Source organism: Camelina sativa, chromosome 7 (genome assembly GCF_000633955.1).
Source record: "Camelina sativa cultivar DH55 chromosome 7, Cs, whole genome shotgun sequence".
In the NCBI taxonomy this organism is placed as follows: domain Eukaryota; kingdom Viridiplantae; phylum Streptophyta; class Magnoliopsida; order Brassicales; family Brassicaceae; genus Camelina; species Camelina sativa.
The window spans coordinates 13,268,536-13,283,566 of NC_025691.1; the positions used below are offsets into that span (position 1 = coordinate 13,268,536).

General features: G+C 35.8%; 1 protein-coding gene, 9 non-coding genes and 1 pseudogene across 11 annotated transcripts; 10 read left to right on the forward strand and 1 right to left on the reverse strand.

Moving 5' to 3' along the window:
- TRNAS-AGA lies at positions 800-881 on the forward strand. The gene has a single exon. It is a non-coding gene; the product is annotated as a tRNA-Ser (tRNA).
- TRNAY-GUA lies at positions 1,313-1,397 on the forward strand. The gene is given in 2 exon segments: positions 1,313-1,349; positions 1,362-1,397. It is a non-coding gene; the product is annotated as a tRNA-Tyr (tRNA).
- TRNAS-AGA lies at positions 2,081-2,162 on the forward strand. The gene has a single exon. It is a non-coding gene; the product is annotated as a tRNA-Ser (tRNA).
- On the forward strand, positions 2,404-2,488 carry TRNAY-GUA. Its single transcript is given in 2 exon segments — positions 2,404-2,440; positions 2,453-2,488. It is a non-coding gene; the product is annotated as a tRNA-Tyr (tRNA).
- On the forward strand, positions 2,594-2,678 carry TRNAY-GUA. Its single transcript is given in 2 exon segments — positions 2,594-2,630; positions 2,643-2,678. It is a non-coding gene; the product is annotated as a tRNA-Tyr (tRNA).
- Positions 3,363-3,444, forward strand: TRNAS-AGA. Its single transcript has one exon. It is a non-coding gene; the product is annotated as a tRNA-Ser (tRNA).
- Positions 3,686-3,770, forward strand: TRNAY-GUA. Its single transcript is given in 2 exon segments — positions 3,686-3,722; positions 3,735-3,770. It is a non-coding gene; the product is annotated as a tRNA-Tyr (tRNA).
- TRNAY-GUA lies at positions 3,876-3,960 on the forward strand. The gene is given in 2 exon segments: positions 3,876-3,912; positions 3,925-3,960. It is a non-coding gene; the product is annotated as a tRNA-Tyr (tRNA).
- Positions 4,644-4,725, forward strand: TRNAS-AGA. Its single transcript has one exon. It is a non-coding gene; the product is annotated as a tRNA-Ser (tRNA).
- Positions 5,714-6,873, forward strand: LOC104701091. 2 transcript variants are annotated; one of them, XM_010416723.2, is made up of 3 exons: positions 5,714-5,878; positions 6,078-6,229; positions 6,465-6,873. In XM_010416723.2, the coding sequence occupies exons 2-3, from the start codon at positions 6,082-6,084 to the stop codon at positions 6,626-6,628; spliced, it is 312 nt and encodes a 103-aa protein (XP_010415025.1). In that variant the 5' UTR covers positions 5,714-5,878; positions 6,078-6,081; the 3' UTR covers positions 6,629-6,873. The 2 variants fall into 2 exon arrangements, with proteins under 2 accessions (XP_010415025.1, XP_010415024.1); XM_010416722.2 differs by having other exon boundaries at positions 5,714-5,870.
- Positions 8,816-14,182, reverse strand: LOC109125435 (annotated as a pseudogene).

Sequence of the window (15,031 nt, forward strand, 5' to 3'; positions counted from 1 at the left end):
TGAAACATAAAGAGAGCCGAGCAAGCGTTGTGGTTTTCATATTCTTAACTATATTATANGACTGTAGTTGAAGCAGAATATCCTTAGGTCACTGGTTCGAATCCGGTAGGTCGGAATTTTCTCCCATATGTTGGGTTTTTATAGCATTGTGACCTTTACTCTTTTTTGAATATTGGATCTAACCAATGCACGCTGGCAAGAAAAATAGGACTTAAACAAAAGCTTTTGATCGCATTCTTTTTTTACTCGATTGGTATGTTTTAAGTTTATACAATTGTGATAGCATACAAAATGATTTTATAGTACACTAAGTAAAAAAATACTTTGAGCTTCCCTCTATTCTATGCTTTAAAAACCCATATGATCATAGTGTTTTTGAAAGATCAAATTAAAGTTGTATATGAACAATTATATTTAAAGGCTCGTGGCTAGTGCTTACGAATCGTCAACGTTCCTACAAGCGTAGTGAAGAACCCTTTGCCACTTTCTTCCACGATTTGTATGCCTTAATTTTCCAATAATATAAACAATCATAGCCCACATCTACGTATTACATGCAGATAGATAAGTAGATGTAAAATACATCAACAAGGGAACTCTTCAAAAAAATTGTTTTCGAATTCAGAAAATGTATTATGATTCTTGAAACATAAAGAGAGCCGAGCAAGCGTTGTGGTTTTCATATTCTTATCTATATTATAAATCGAGTGAGTCATGCTTAGACTAATCCACAATTCTCACTGTACACCAGCATTTATGAAAGAGAATAGTATATGGATAGGTCTATTTTTGTATAAGAGTGGACGTGCCGGAGTGGTTATCCGGCATGACTAGAAATCATGTGGGCTTTGCCCGCGCAGGTTCGAATCCTGCCGTTCACGTTTTCATTTATTGTGCGTGTAAGTTCTAAAATTGTGTATTGTTGGGTTATAGAGCTTTTAATGGTTTTCCGTCATGTAATTTAAATGTAAAATATAATTGTGATATGAAAATGCAACACAACATGACAACGTTAAATATACTAATTAACTCACCTTTTTCTACTACTCCTCTACATACTTTCCAAATCCATTAGAAGTACTATGTCGAATCATCTACATGCGCATAATCTTATAATAAAAACCGACCTTAGCTCAGTTGGTAGAGCGGAGGACTGTAGTAGACGCAGATTATCCTTAGGTCATTGGTTCGAATCCGGTAGGTCGGATCTTATGGGCTAAAGCCTTTTTCATTTCGTGTATTCTAAACTTATCAAAATCTTTGTGTTCATAGATTATTTAGAAAAGTACACACGAATCAAGTATAATACAATCCGACCTTAGCTCAGTTGGTAGAGCGGAGGACTGTAGTTGAAGCAGAATATCCTTAGGTCACTGGTTCGAATCCGGTAGGTCGGAATTTTCTCCCATATGTTGGGTTTTTATAGCGTTGTGACCTTTACTCTTTTTTGAATATTGGATCTAACCAATGCACGCTGGCAAGAAAATAGGACTTAAACAAAAGCTTTTGATCGAATTCGTTTTTTACTCGATTGGTTTGTTTTAGGTTTATACAATTGTGATAGCATAAGAAATGATTTTATAGTACACTAAGTAAAAAAATACTTTGAGCTTTCCTCTATTCTATGCTTTAAAAACCCATATGATCATAGTGTTTTTGAAAGATCAAATTAAAGTTGTATATGAACAATTATATTTAAAGGCTCGTGGCTAGTGCTTACGAATCGTCAACGTTCCTACAAGCGTAGTGAAGAACCCTTTGCCACTTTCTTCCACGATTTGTATGCCTTAATTTTCCAATAATATAAACAATCATAGCCCACATCTACGTATTACATGCAGATAGATAAGTAGATGTAAAATACATCAACAAAGGAGCTCTTCAAAAAAATTGTTTTCGAATTCAGAAAATGTATTATGATTCTTGAAACATAAAGAGAGCCGAACAAGCGTTGTGGTTTTCATATTCTTATCTATATTATAAATCGAGTGAGTCATGCTTAGACTAATCCACAATTCTCACTGTACACCAGCATTTATGAAAGAGAATAGTATATGGATAGGTCTATTTTTGTATAAGAGTGGACGTGCCGGAGTGGTTATCGGGCATGACTAGAAATCATGTGGGCTTTGCCCGCGCAGGTTCGAATCCTGCCGTTCACGTTTTCATTTATTGTGCGTGTAAGTTCTAAAATTGTGTATTGTTGGGTTATAGAGCTTTTAATGGTTTTCCGTCATGTAATTTTAATGTAAAATATAATTGTGATATGAAAATGCAACACAACATGACAACGTTAAATATACTAATTAACTCACCTTTTTCTACTACTCCTCTACATACTTTCCAAATCCATTAGAAGTACTATGTCGAATCATCTACATGCGCATAATCTTATAATAAAAACCGACCTTAGCTCAGTTGGTAGAGCGGAGGACTGTAGTAGACGCAGATTATCCTTAGGTCACTGGTTCGAATCCGGTAGGTCGGATCTTATGGGCTAAAGCCTTTTTCATTTCGTGTATTCTAAACTTATGAAAATCTTTGTGTTCATAGATTATTTAGAAAAGTACACACGAATCAAGTATAATACAATCCGACCTTAGCTCAGTTGGTAGAGCGGAGGACTGTAGTTGAAGCAGAATATCCTTAGGTCACTGGTTCGAATCCGGTAGGTCGGAATTTTCTCCCATATGTTGGGTTTTTATAGCATTGTGACCTTTACTCTTTTTTGAATATTGGATCTAACCAATGCACGCTGGCAAGAAAAATAGGACTTAAACAAAAGCTTTTGATCGCATTCTTTTTTTACTCGATTGGTATGTTTTAGGTTTATACAATTGTGATAGCATAAGAAATGATTTTATAGTACACTAAGTAAAAAAATACTTTGAGCTTTCCTCTATTCTATGCTTTAAAAACCCATATGATCATAGTGTTTTTGAAAGATCAAATTAAAGTTGTATATGAACAATTATATTTAAAGGCTCGTGGCTAGTGCTTACGAATCGTCAACGTTCCTACAAGCGTAGTGAAGAACCCTTTGCCACTTTCTTCCACGATTTGTATGCCTTAATTTTCCAATAATATAAACAATCATAGCCCACATCTACGTATTACATGCAGATAGATAAGTAGATGTAAAATACATCAACAAAGGAACTCTTCAAAAAAATTGTTTTCGAATTCAGAAAATGTATTATGATTCTTGAAACATAAAGAGAGCCGAGCAAGCGTTGTGGTTTTCATATTCTTATCTATATTATAAATCGAGTGAGTCATGCTTAGACTAATCCACAATTCTCACTGTACACCAGCATTTATGAAAGAGAATAGTATATGGATAGGTCTATTTTTGTATAAGAGTGGACGTGCCGAAGTGGTTATCCGGCATGACTAGAAATCATGTGGACTTTGCCCGCGCAGGTTCGAATCCTGCCGTTCACGTTTTCATTTATTGTGCGTGTAAGTTCTAAAATTGTGTATTGTTGGATTATAGAGCTTTTAATGGTTTTCCGTCATGTAATTTTAATGTAAAATATAATTGTGATATGAAAATGCAACACAACATGACAACGTTAAATATACTAATTAACTCACCTTTTTCTACTACTCCTCTACATACTTTCCAAATCCATTAGAAGTACTATGTCGAATCATCTACATGCGCATAATCTTATAATAAAAACCGACCTTAGCTCAGTTGGTAGAGCGGAGGACTGTAGTAGACGCAGATTATCCTTAGGTCACTGGTTCGAATCCGGTAGGTCGGATCTTATGGGCTAAAGCCTTTTTCATTTCGTGTATTTTAAACTTATGAAAATCTTTGTGTTCATAGATTATTTAGAAAAGTACACACGAATCAAGTATAATACCATCCGACCTTAGCTCAGTTGGTAGAGCGGAGGACTGTAGTTGAAGCAGAATATCCTTAGGTCACTGGTTCGAATCCGGTAGGTCGGAATTTTCTCCCATATGTTGGGTTTTTATAGCGTTGTGACCTTTACTCTTTTTTGAATATTGGATCTAACCAATGCACGCTGGCAAGAAAATAGGACTTAAACAAAAGCTTTTGATCGAATTCTTTTTTTACTCGATTGGTATGTTTTAGGTTTATACAATTGTGATAGCATAAGAAATGATTTTATAGTACACTAAGTAAAAAAATACTTTGAGCTTTCCTCTATTCTATGCTTTAAAAACCCATATGATCATAGTGTTTTTGAAAGATCAAATTAAAGTTGTATATGAACAATTATATTTAAAGGCTCGTGGCTAGTGCTTACGAATCGTCAACGTTCCTACAAGCGTAGTGAAGAACCCTTGGCCACTTTCTTCCACGATTTGTATGCCTTAATTTTCCAATAATATAAACAATCATAGCCCACATCTACGTATTACATGCAGATAGATAAGTAGATGTAAAATACATCAACAAGGGAACTCTTCAAAAACATTGTTTTCGAATTCAGAAAATGTATTATGGTTCTTGAAACATAAAGAGAGCCGAGCAAGCGTTGTGGTTTTCATATTCTTATCTATATTATAAATCGAGTGAGTCATGCTTAGACTAATCCACAATTCTCACTGTACACCAGCATTTATGAAAGAGAATAGTATATGGATAGGTCTATTTTTGTATAAGAGTGGACGTGCCGGAGTGGTTATCGGGCATGACTAGAAATCATGTGGGCTTTGCCCGCGCAGGTTCGAATCCTGCCGTTCACGTTTTCATTTATTGTGCGTGTAAGTTCCAAAATTGTGTATTGTTGGGTTATAGCACCGTAAGAAAGATTCCGGCTGACAACAAAATAGCACCGTAAGAAAGAGAAGGTACCAATAGCTGCATGACTCCCACGTATATTGCAATCAGCTGTCCAAATGGTACACTCAGAGGAAACATTCCCTTGGAGGCTTCGTGGAGTAAGTATGTTCATTTCATCAGCAACATTTAATATAATAATCGACCCACGACCAGTTGATCCTAGTCCTAATGAATCAAGCATTGATTGACCTTATTTGCTAGTTGCTACTAGTAGTGGACTAGTGGGATTCGATTTATATTTGTGTGATCATGTTCTGTAACAAAAAAATGGAGGATTGGAATACAAAATTGATCCGTAGGTAGATCTCCATTGAAACCCAGTTTTTTGTTTTTAGACGGAAGACGAATATAGATATGCAATGAGAACAAGACAGTAAAGAACAAAAGAGAAAAGAACGACCAATTTATTCCTGTGATTCTTTTTTTTTTTTTGTTAATGACAAATCTTACAAAATAACACCTCTAGAAGTGTGATTCTTTCATGTCAGTTTTTCAAGTACAAACGTGTTTAAAGTCTTCCAAAATTAGTGTTTTGGACTTTAAAAAAAAAACCTCTTATGTTTTGAATAACAGTTGATTTAGTATGATTTTCATAAATTATTGATTGAATAACAAGAGATTGTGAGTGATTTTGAATGATTTTATAGATATATCATATTGAATAACACAGGATTTGGTAAGTAATTTAAAAATCACAAATTGAATAACAGAGTTTCTTTTAAAAAACCAAAAATCTTCTAGATTCCAGGTTTCAATACTCTCTCTTATTGTTGAACTTAAATATTATTATTATTTTTATATTAGTTGAACTTAAATATCTTTTTGTTGTAAATAAACCGTGTATCACGTGGAACCGACCATTATTAAGACCGGTCCATTAAGATAGTTTAATAGTTAATTGGGCTTCCCATATCGGCCTTAGACACGAAGTCGCGCTAGTTAGCTTTCTCTGATTCTCTTCATCTTCTTCCGTCAGGCTTTCCGGCGACACAGCTTGAAAGAAAGAGCACTACTCATCACCGGAACGATTGAGATTCCCCTGATTCTGGTATTTTTGTACGCAAATTCATCCAATTTTAATTTCCTTTCCACTTCCTTGAATCCCAAACTATTGTGTCGATTTTCTAATTTTTGAAGTTGTCCTTTAACTGTTCGATGAAATGCTTGAGTGAGCATCTTTATCACAAAACTGAATTTATTCGTTTTTCTTATACTCAAGTTTGAGGGTTTTGTTTTGTTGTTGATGATTATATAGAGAAATGGCGTTAAGGCAGAAGTTAGGATGGTCAGAGGGAGATCTAATGAGATCAGATGCTAAGCCATGTTCAAGACTGATGCGACAAACTGCTGCCATTTTCACTGTTGGTGGAGCTATTGGTTTCTGGGTTCTCTGCAGACTTCACTATGGTAATAATATATTTCTCTCTTGTCTTATCATTGAATAGTTAGATTTGTCTGGTTAAAAGATTGGATTTTTAGACGTTTTGGGAAGCAATTGGTTTTGCCTTGTACCTATTTGCCATGGGTTCATTCTCGGGGCTGGTTTGTTTTCGTGGATTTAAGATTCCAAGGAACATAGAATAGTTGAGACAAATCTAAGATATGGGAATGTTGTCTCGTGCCATCTATGGGAAATGTGTAGGTCCTAGGATCACAGTGCCAAGGAGTCTACGGTGGGCGGGGTGCGGTGCTGTGTCTGTGAGCACATCAACTGCGATGCTTGTCCGTCTCTTCAGCCCTGAATGTGAACCACAAAACATTGCTGCCTATGATCATATCAAAACCCCTCAAGCTTCACTCCCTTAAACCATCAGTTTCTTGCTTTATCTATGATGTGTATGGATCTCATCTTTTGTACATTACGTTGCAATACATGAATTGCCACTCTTTTTTCCCATTAGAAATAATAGTGTGCATTTTTCAATGTCGACACTTTCAATATCCAATGTTCCTTTATTTTCTGGTGTTTGATGATGACTGTAGCATAATTGGATACTCTTCTATTTCCATGTAGTCTTCAACTTTATAAAGCTTTTGTTGTCAAGGGAAGACTTTTTGGTTAAGTTATTGGTTTGGTCGAACTTTCCCCTCAAACTAGTCATGGTTGTTATATATCCACACCTAGCTTGAGCTTTAGCGTGAAACAAAGCTCGCAAAAAGAATATTGAAGCAATGACTTGTGGAAATACCTGCCAGTAGAAGATGAGTAGGAGTTTGATCACCAACAAACCTAGAGATACTGAATCTCAAGCATAGTTATAATCGACATCAATATGTTTTGATTGTGAGCGAAGAGCTAGGATTTCAGTGATATATAGACAGCATATAAGTCATCGCAGTAGAATGCGACAATATCAGCCTGTGGTTGTTCAATGTTGGGACTTGGGAAAGGGCCATTTCCAACCCTTACAATTTCAAAGTGCCAATATCACAGGGAAAATAACCTAACCAAGTGAATACTGCAAGCTATGGAAGATACATGTAAAGAAAGGTAAGTAAATGCTTTGACGTTCTCATGTTATGTTGCATTTTTATATCAATAACTAGCAAGTTTTTACATAACTTTTTTGTTAATGTACTATTTTAATACTAATTTTGTTAATATACTATTTTATTAATTTTAGTGATTTAGTATATAATCGCGGTATACCATACAATAATTTTTGTTTTAGACAATATTAATTAAATTAGTTTGATTCAGTATATTTTATATTGGTGTTGTTAAAATAGTAAAATGAGGATTTAACTCGTATTGAAGTATTATATTAATGACATTTTTTTTAGTATTATCAATTAATTCAATCCTGTCATGCCATATAACCCACCACATAATATAACTCGTTTGTGTTATTTTAAAATTTTATTATGTTTAAATATTCAAAATTTTAAACTTTTTATTAAGTCTAGATATATCAGTAATAAATTATAAACTTCTTAAAATTTTATAATTTAGTATAAACTGTAAATTTACTATATGTATGTTAGACACACACTTTTATATTAATTCAGTAATATATGTTTGTTTAAAAAAAATTCAAATCACAATATATGAAAATGATTCATTTTTATTAACTTTATGTATTATACATAATGATTCAGTACATTTATGACAACCCGTCTCGTGGACCCCACTAGCTACCCACTAGCTTGCCTCTATAGGCCCAAGCTAGCCATGCAGGACATCGATCCGAACCCCTCACCGGGAAAGGAACTACACATCCAAATCCACCTGTAGGTTATTGGTGCGCCAGACGTTCCTCGAACTCTCGTCCCCACCCTTTAACAACCTTCTCACAGGACAAGCTGTCACCAATTGTCATTGATGCCTTACATTGCCAGTTTGGGATCCATTGGGGCGGCTAGCGGTGGGCTAGTGGGGTCCATGGGATGGGTTGTCACAACATTTAAAATTTAAAATAAAAAAGAGATGATAGGAGACTAATTTTTTTAATCTGTAATAAATCTTTTAAATATCTATATTACTTGTAGATTCTATATATGAATATTTAAAATATTTTAATTATGTTTGGTTACAAGGATAGTAGAGAGAGTTAACTAAACTTGTTTAGATATGAATATAGCAATTAATGGCAATAAATGGTAAATGTTTCCAAAAACATATCTATATATACATTTTTGAAATACATTGTGGGTTCTACCCTTTTAATTTTGCCTATTTAAAATTTTAGTCCCTACAAAATTGCACTAAAAACAATAAGTAAAATATGGTAAATTGATCAATTCAATTATTTTTTATAGAAACTAATTAATTCTACTTAAATTTCTTATTAATAGCAAATTTCTTTTCTATATATGTGTCCCAAAATAAAATAAAAAATAGAAAAATCAATCATTAAAGTGTATACACTGAAAAATAAATAATCAGTTAAATTAAATAATTATATATCAAATAAAACAATAATAGTATTATTTTAAATAAATAAAAAAATTTATTCTGATTAATTATACATTAGACAAACAGTTATTAGTGTTTTATCCTGATAAAATTATAATACTTTAAGAATAATTGTATCACCACTTAAATATAAAAAATTATAAATTAAAAATATATAATTTTATTACTAAATTAAATATTGCTAAAATAAAAAATTATTCTAAATTAAAGTAAATAATTGTCCTGTGGTGTACCACGGGTTAAATCCTAGTTTTTGAACAAAAAGTGGTGCAATTAAACTAGTATAGATTATTAATATGACAAAATTGCCAGGTTCCCCGACATAGATATTGGGAGCTTCTCCGAGACTCACAGATTTAAAGAAACCGTCGTCTCCAATGATAAAAGCAGTGTGGTACCGGGCACTCTCGGTGTGTAGAAATCCGTCTACATCAAAAACCACGGCGACTTTCTCTTCCTCGTCAATGAAGAATCTCCCAGATTTATGGTCAAACCGAACAACATCAAAACTACTACTAGTGAGTAGTGGTCTCATATCTACTTTCAAAAACTTGCTCCAGGACAAAGCACTAGGATCAATCTTAGTGGTAACCCAAATCTCCAATGTTTCAACTAAGTCATCACCCTGCTGATATAGCACAACGAGTTGTTGTTCTCTAACACATGAGAGGGTCACAGTATATTCACTATAAGAGTGAAACGGAAGAGGCAGACGCGGTCCAAATCTCTCTGTTGTAAAATCAAAACAGAGTAAGAAATCTTCAACATCTTCATCTTCCAATCCAACGCTGGCTGGTTTGTGTATTGAAGCAAAAAAGTCACGCCCTGTCTTCTCATGGGCAAAAAATAAGTATTTCCCATTCTACCTCCCAGTCGGGTGTGACGTCTAGAACCCTCCACGAGTTAGACCCAAAGTCATAGATCTCGAACCCAAAATAGTGTTTTAAATGGATGCAATTATCCACAAACCTCAAGATTTTATGGTTACGGTTGATGTCGTATCCCAGAGCATAACTGTCGAAACTTTTACGGGGTCCTATCCACCTTGATTGCCCCAGATAAGGGTTCCACACCACGAGCCTTGATTTGTCCCTGAGGACGCATAATATTAAGCCTATAGAATCAGAGGTTTGTTAAGAACACAAGATATAAAAGTATAACTCACTTTTATTAGCTTAAGAAAATCTCTCAAAACTTAAGCTCTCAATCTCTCTTTTCTCTCTCAAACCTCATAAGTTGTGTCACATCTCAACACCTCCTTATATAAGACTTTGCTAATCCTAATCCTACTAGGAATCACACATATTATATATCTCCTAATACACTTGATCCTTATCTCCTAAATAAACCCAATTATAGTAATACTAGGATTAACTTCCAGCTCAAGCTTCCTTCAAGCTTATCCCAACAATCTTCTCCTTAAGCTTGAAAGCATTTTCTGTCAAATCCTGAACTCCCAAGAGGCTTCTCATTTCTCTGAACTTGTTCTTGTCCAAAGCTTTGGTGAGTATGTCTGCTCTCTCCTCAGATCCTGGAACATGATATACCTCAATTTGGCCTCAACCTTTACTCTGATGAAGTGATAACGCCTATGTATATGCTTGCTCCTCCCGTGGAAGACAGGGTTCTTGGTGAGAGCAATCGCCGATTGATTATCAATCCGGATAGTAACCTTCTCTTCTGCAGCTCCAATGATCTCTACCATCAAGTCTTGTAACCAAACAGCTTGTTTTGCAGCTTTAGTACCGGCCATGAACTCGGCTTCACAGGAGGATAAAGTCACTACATCTTGTTTTTCTGAACACCAAGTGATAGGACCCTCTCCAAGATAGAATATATGACCCGAGGTGCTCCTACCATCGTTTTCATCAACGTTATGGCTACTGTCGTTGTACCCAATTAGACGAGGCATCTTCATTCTCCCATAGGATAAGCCAAGAGTAGTAGTTCCTCTTAGATACCTTGAACACTGCTTCATAGCTGCTCCATGCGAATCCATAGGACTCTGCATATAACGACTAAGAATTCCAACACAATAAGACAAGTCCGGTCTGGTATGCAAAAGATAACGTAAACAACCAACTTTCTTCCTATAAGCAGTTGCATCTATCTCCTTCTCTTTCTCTGCTTTCGACAATTTTAGCTCTGGTTCCATAGGGATAAGCACCGAGTTGCACTTTGACATTCCTGTTTTCTCTAATATCCTCTGAGCATAACGAGCTTGGCTCAATGTGATACCACCTTGATGTTGATTCACTTCCATACCAAGGTAGTAAGTCAGTTTTCCAAGGTCACTCATTTCAAATTTAGAAGACATCTCCTCCTTAAATTTGTTTATACCTACCAAGCTTGTTCCTGTAATAAACATATCATCAACATAAACTCCAATAATTAGAAGGTTAGTGCCAATGCTTTTCCGATAGACAGAGGGCTCCTTCGAGCACTTAATGAACCGCAACTCCTGAAGAATGTGATTCAACTTGTTATTCCAAGCTCTAGGCGCTTGTCTCAAACCATACAAGGCTTTGTTTAGCTTATACACCTTCCCTTCATTGCCCTTTTGTTCGACTCCTTCAGGTTGAGAAACATACACAGTATCCTTAAGTTCTCCATGGAGCAAGGCTGTTTTTAAATCAAGATGATGAATCTCCCATCCATGAGAAGCTGCAAGATCAATCAGTAATCTTATATTTTCAATCCTAGCAACAGGTGCAAAAACCTCCTCAAAGTCAACACCATACTTCTGCACATATCCCTTTGCTACAAGTCGAGATTCGTACTTGTTAATACTCCCATCCGAATTTCTCTTCAGTTTAAATACCCACTTTAAGCCAATTGGCTTTGCTCCAACAGCCAAATCAGTAAGATCCCATGTTCTAAGCTTCTCAATTGATTCTATCTCATCTTCGCAGGCTCGTATCCACTCCTTAGACTCCTTGGCTTCATAAAAATTTCTCGGTTCATTATTGATACACATTAACAAGAACTCACCTTTTTCTTCTGCAAGTAAGACATACTCCTCCAAATATTTTGGCTTAATACTTGGTCGTGTTGACCTTCGTAGTTCAGGCTCTAACGAGGTTGCACAAGATTCTGCAGGTATTGTTGCAGTATCGTGTGACTCTTGCTCTGTTTTGCTTTCACGTGTAACTTCCTCTCGGTTCTCCATTCTTCCATCATTTTCGGCTACGCTTCGAGATTCTTTCTTCATACTCCATAAGGCCGTGATTGCCAAAAACACCAAAGCTGATCCTAAAACTCTCATCATCTTCCTCTGTTGATGAATTGTTACTCCAGTTCCATCCTTTTGATTCGTCAAACACTACATCTCGACTCACTATGATTTTGTTCGAATGAGGGTCCAACAACCGATATGCCTTAGAACCAGGTTCGGTTCCTAAGTGAACAAGCATCCTCGTACGATCATCCAACTTTCTAAGATTTGGTTTCTCCACCTTGGCATAGCCAATACAACCAAAAATTCTAATATGCTCAACTGTAGGTCTCTTATCCCAGAAAAGTTCATATGGTGTCAAGTCCTTCAAAGCTCGTGTTACTACTCTATTTAGCAAATAGGCAGAGTGCCTTAGTGCTTCCCCCCAAAGATGGTTATGCATATTCATATGTTTTAAGATGCTTCTTGTCAGCACCTTACACTCCATTCTGTTGTGGAGTGTAAGTTGCTGTTAAATATCTCTTAATGCCTGCACTTTCACAAAACGAGTTAAACTTATTAGATAAAAACTCTCTTCCCCTATCTGTCCTAAAGGTCTGCATTCTTTCTGCAACTTCCTTTTCAATCATAGTTTTAAGTTTCTGAAACTTTTGAAACGCTGCTCCCTTCTCCTTTAGTAACATTGTCCACAAGTAGCGAGAGTAGTCGTCAATAATCACAAAAATGTATCTATTCCCAGCTGGTGTACATGGAGAAATAGGACCACAAAGGTCTCCATGTGTGATTTCTAGCCTTTTCTTAGCTTGAAAAGTAGTCGCTTGAGGAAACACACGTCTTGTTTGCTTCCCAAGCAGACATGATCTGCAAATTTCTTTCACAGGAGAGAGTTTTGGTGCTCCTAAAACAAGTTCTTTCCCTAGCATCAAACTTAATGTTGCATAATTGATGTTTCCTAACCTTGCATGCCACATACTAGGCTCACTTACATCCGCAAGATATGAACAAGCACTATCTTGTAGTCCCATCTCAACTTTGTACACCCGGTTTTTAGACTTCTCTGTTTTCACAAGTAGATTTCCTTCTCGATCACGCATAGTCAAGTAATTTCCCCTTAACGGAATGTCACAACCTGCTTCAGTAGCCTGTCCAAGGCTTATGATATTGCTTTTAAGATCAGGAATGAAATAGACATCAGTCATAACTCTTGGTTTTCCATTCTGATCAATAAAGGCAATTGTTCCTTTTCCTTTGATATTGATCCTAGAGTCGTCTCCAAAAAACTTTTCCGGTTATAGTTCGGTCAAGTCTGTTAAAGTACCTTCAGTCCCCAGTCATATGGTTACTCGCACCATTATCAAGGTACCATATGTTATCTCTTCCTGCAGTTGGCTCAAACTTACTTGGTATGACATCCTTTTCGTTTAGGTAGACTACTTCATGCATCAAGAGCTCATCTGCTTCCTATGTATCTTTGTTAGCAGTGTCTTTTGCAGTATCGACTAAAACAATAAGGCCATAGCTATATCGTTTTGCTCTGAATCAACCTTATCGGTTTCTGCTTCAATGGCGTCCCAAACTTTGTGTACTCTAAGGGCTATCCGCATCTTCATCGCCCATACAGTGTAGTTGGTCGATGTCAACATCGGACAGTCAATTGAAGGAGATCCTCTTCCTACTTCTTTAGGTCGTGGTGTAGCTACGGTGATTTCCGACATGATTTCCTTGATGTATGAATGTTTAGCTCTGATACCAAATATAGAATCAGAGGTTTGTTAAGAACACAAGATATAAAAGTACAACTCACTTTTATTAGCTTAAGAAAATCTCTCAAAACTTAAGCTCTCAATCTCTATTTTCTCTCTCAACCCTCATAAGTTGTGTCACATCTCAACACCTCCTTATATAAGACTTTGCTAATCCTAATCCTACTAGGAATCACACATATTAGATATCTCCTAATACACTTGATCCTTATCTCCTAAATAAACCCAATTATAATAAGACTAGTATTAACTCCAGCTCAAGCTACTTTCAAGCTTATCCCAACAAAGCCGTCGCAGTGAAAAGCGGTAGATATCTCGACTTGATCAAGTAAAGATACCTGCTTTATAGATAGATCAACCAAGTCTTCTTCCTTGCGGCGGAGATGGAATCTGGCTTAACAAACCTTGGAATCCATCGTCATGAACCCCAAAAACTGCTGCCTTGATGCTTCTGCTTCACCCACAATCCAATCTTTGGATAAGGCGTCCTATAATCTGCTAGTGGATTGCACTGCCGACAGGGATGTTATCGGAACCTTAGTGAGTATCTTCTCCCCTACCAATTTCGGTGGAAGATCGCATATCGTCTTGCTACTCATTCTTCCAACTTTAGACAAACACAGCCGCCTCTCAACACATGCCCGGTGCCTGGTGCCCGGTGCCCGGTGCCCTAGTATTATGCCTGGTGCCATGCACCTAAATTATATTATATTATCTTAATTGCATTACAAGTTTTACAAAAATAAAAAAAAAATGTTGGAAATTTTTTATTTTTATGGTTAACAAACTCAATTTACAATTACATGGCACCCATTAACTAATTTATAATATGTCACATATAGAGTTATAGTACACAAAGATTAGTGGTAGCAAAAGAAAAATCTTAAAGATGCCTTAAATTGTTAACTTAGTAAATATGCTATTAAGGTAGAATCAGGGAAGATAAATTAGAGATAAGAAGATATAAAAATTTACTTTTTATTTGGTTGAAACATAAAAACAATTTACCTACAATATAAAAAAGAAAAGAGTTCCTTACCAAAACATGGTGTAATTAAAGATCAGTTGGCAGCAAATCTTTGGAATGATGTTCTACTTTCACAAACACCTCAAAGATGAAGATCTTAACTTCCTTTGACTTTCTCAAAAATGGTTTTTCTCTCTAGGTTTTAGTGATAATTGGAAAAAAAATCAATGAAAAAATAAAAATAATGGAGTAGAGAACTGATATTGGAGAAGAAAAGAGATTATTAAAAAATAGTGAGAATGGTAGATGAGTCTAAGCATGCATGACGCAATTTATAACCTAGATAAAAAAGATTAAAACCATAACACTAGTTCGGCTATCTTTATGT

What these genes read in the sequence shown, in the direction of transcription:
- LOC104701091 (XM_010416723.2), top strand. Translation starts at nt 6,082, where the DNA reads ATGGCGTTAAGGCAGAAGTTAGGATGGTCAGAGGGAGATCTAATGAGA. An exon ending in TCTCTGCAGACTTCACTATG is followed by an intron (nt 6,230 to 6,464) that starts GTAATAATATAT and finishes GGAAATGTGTAG; the next exon opens with GTCCTAGGATCACAGTGCCA.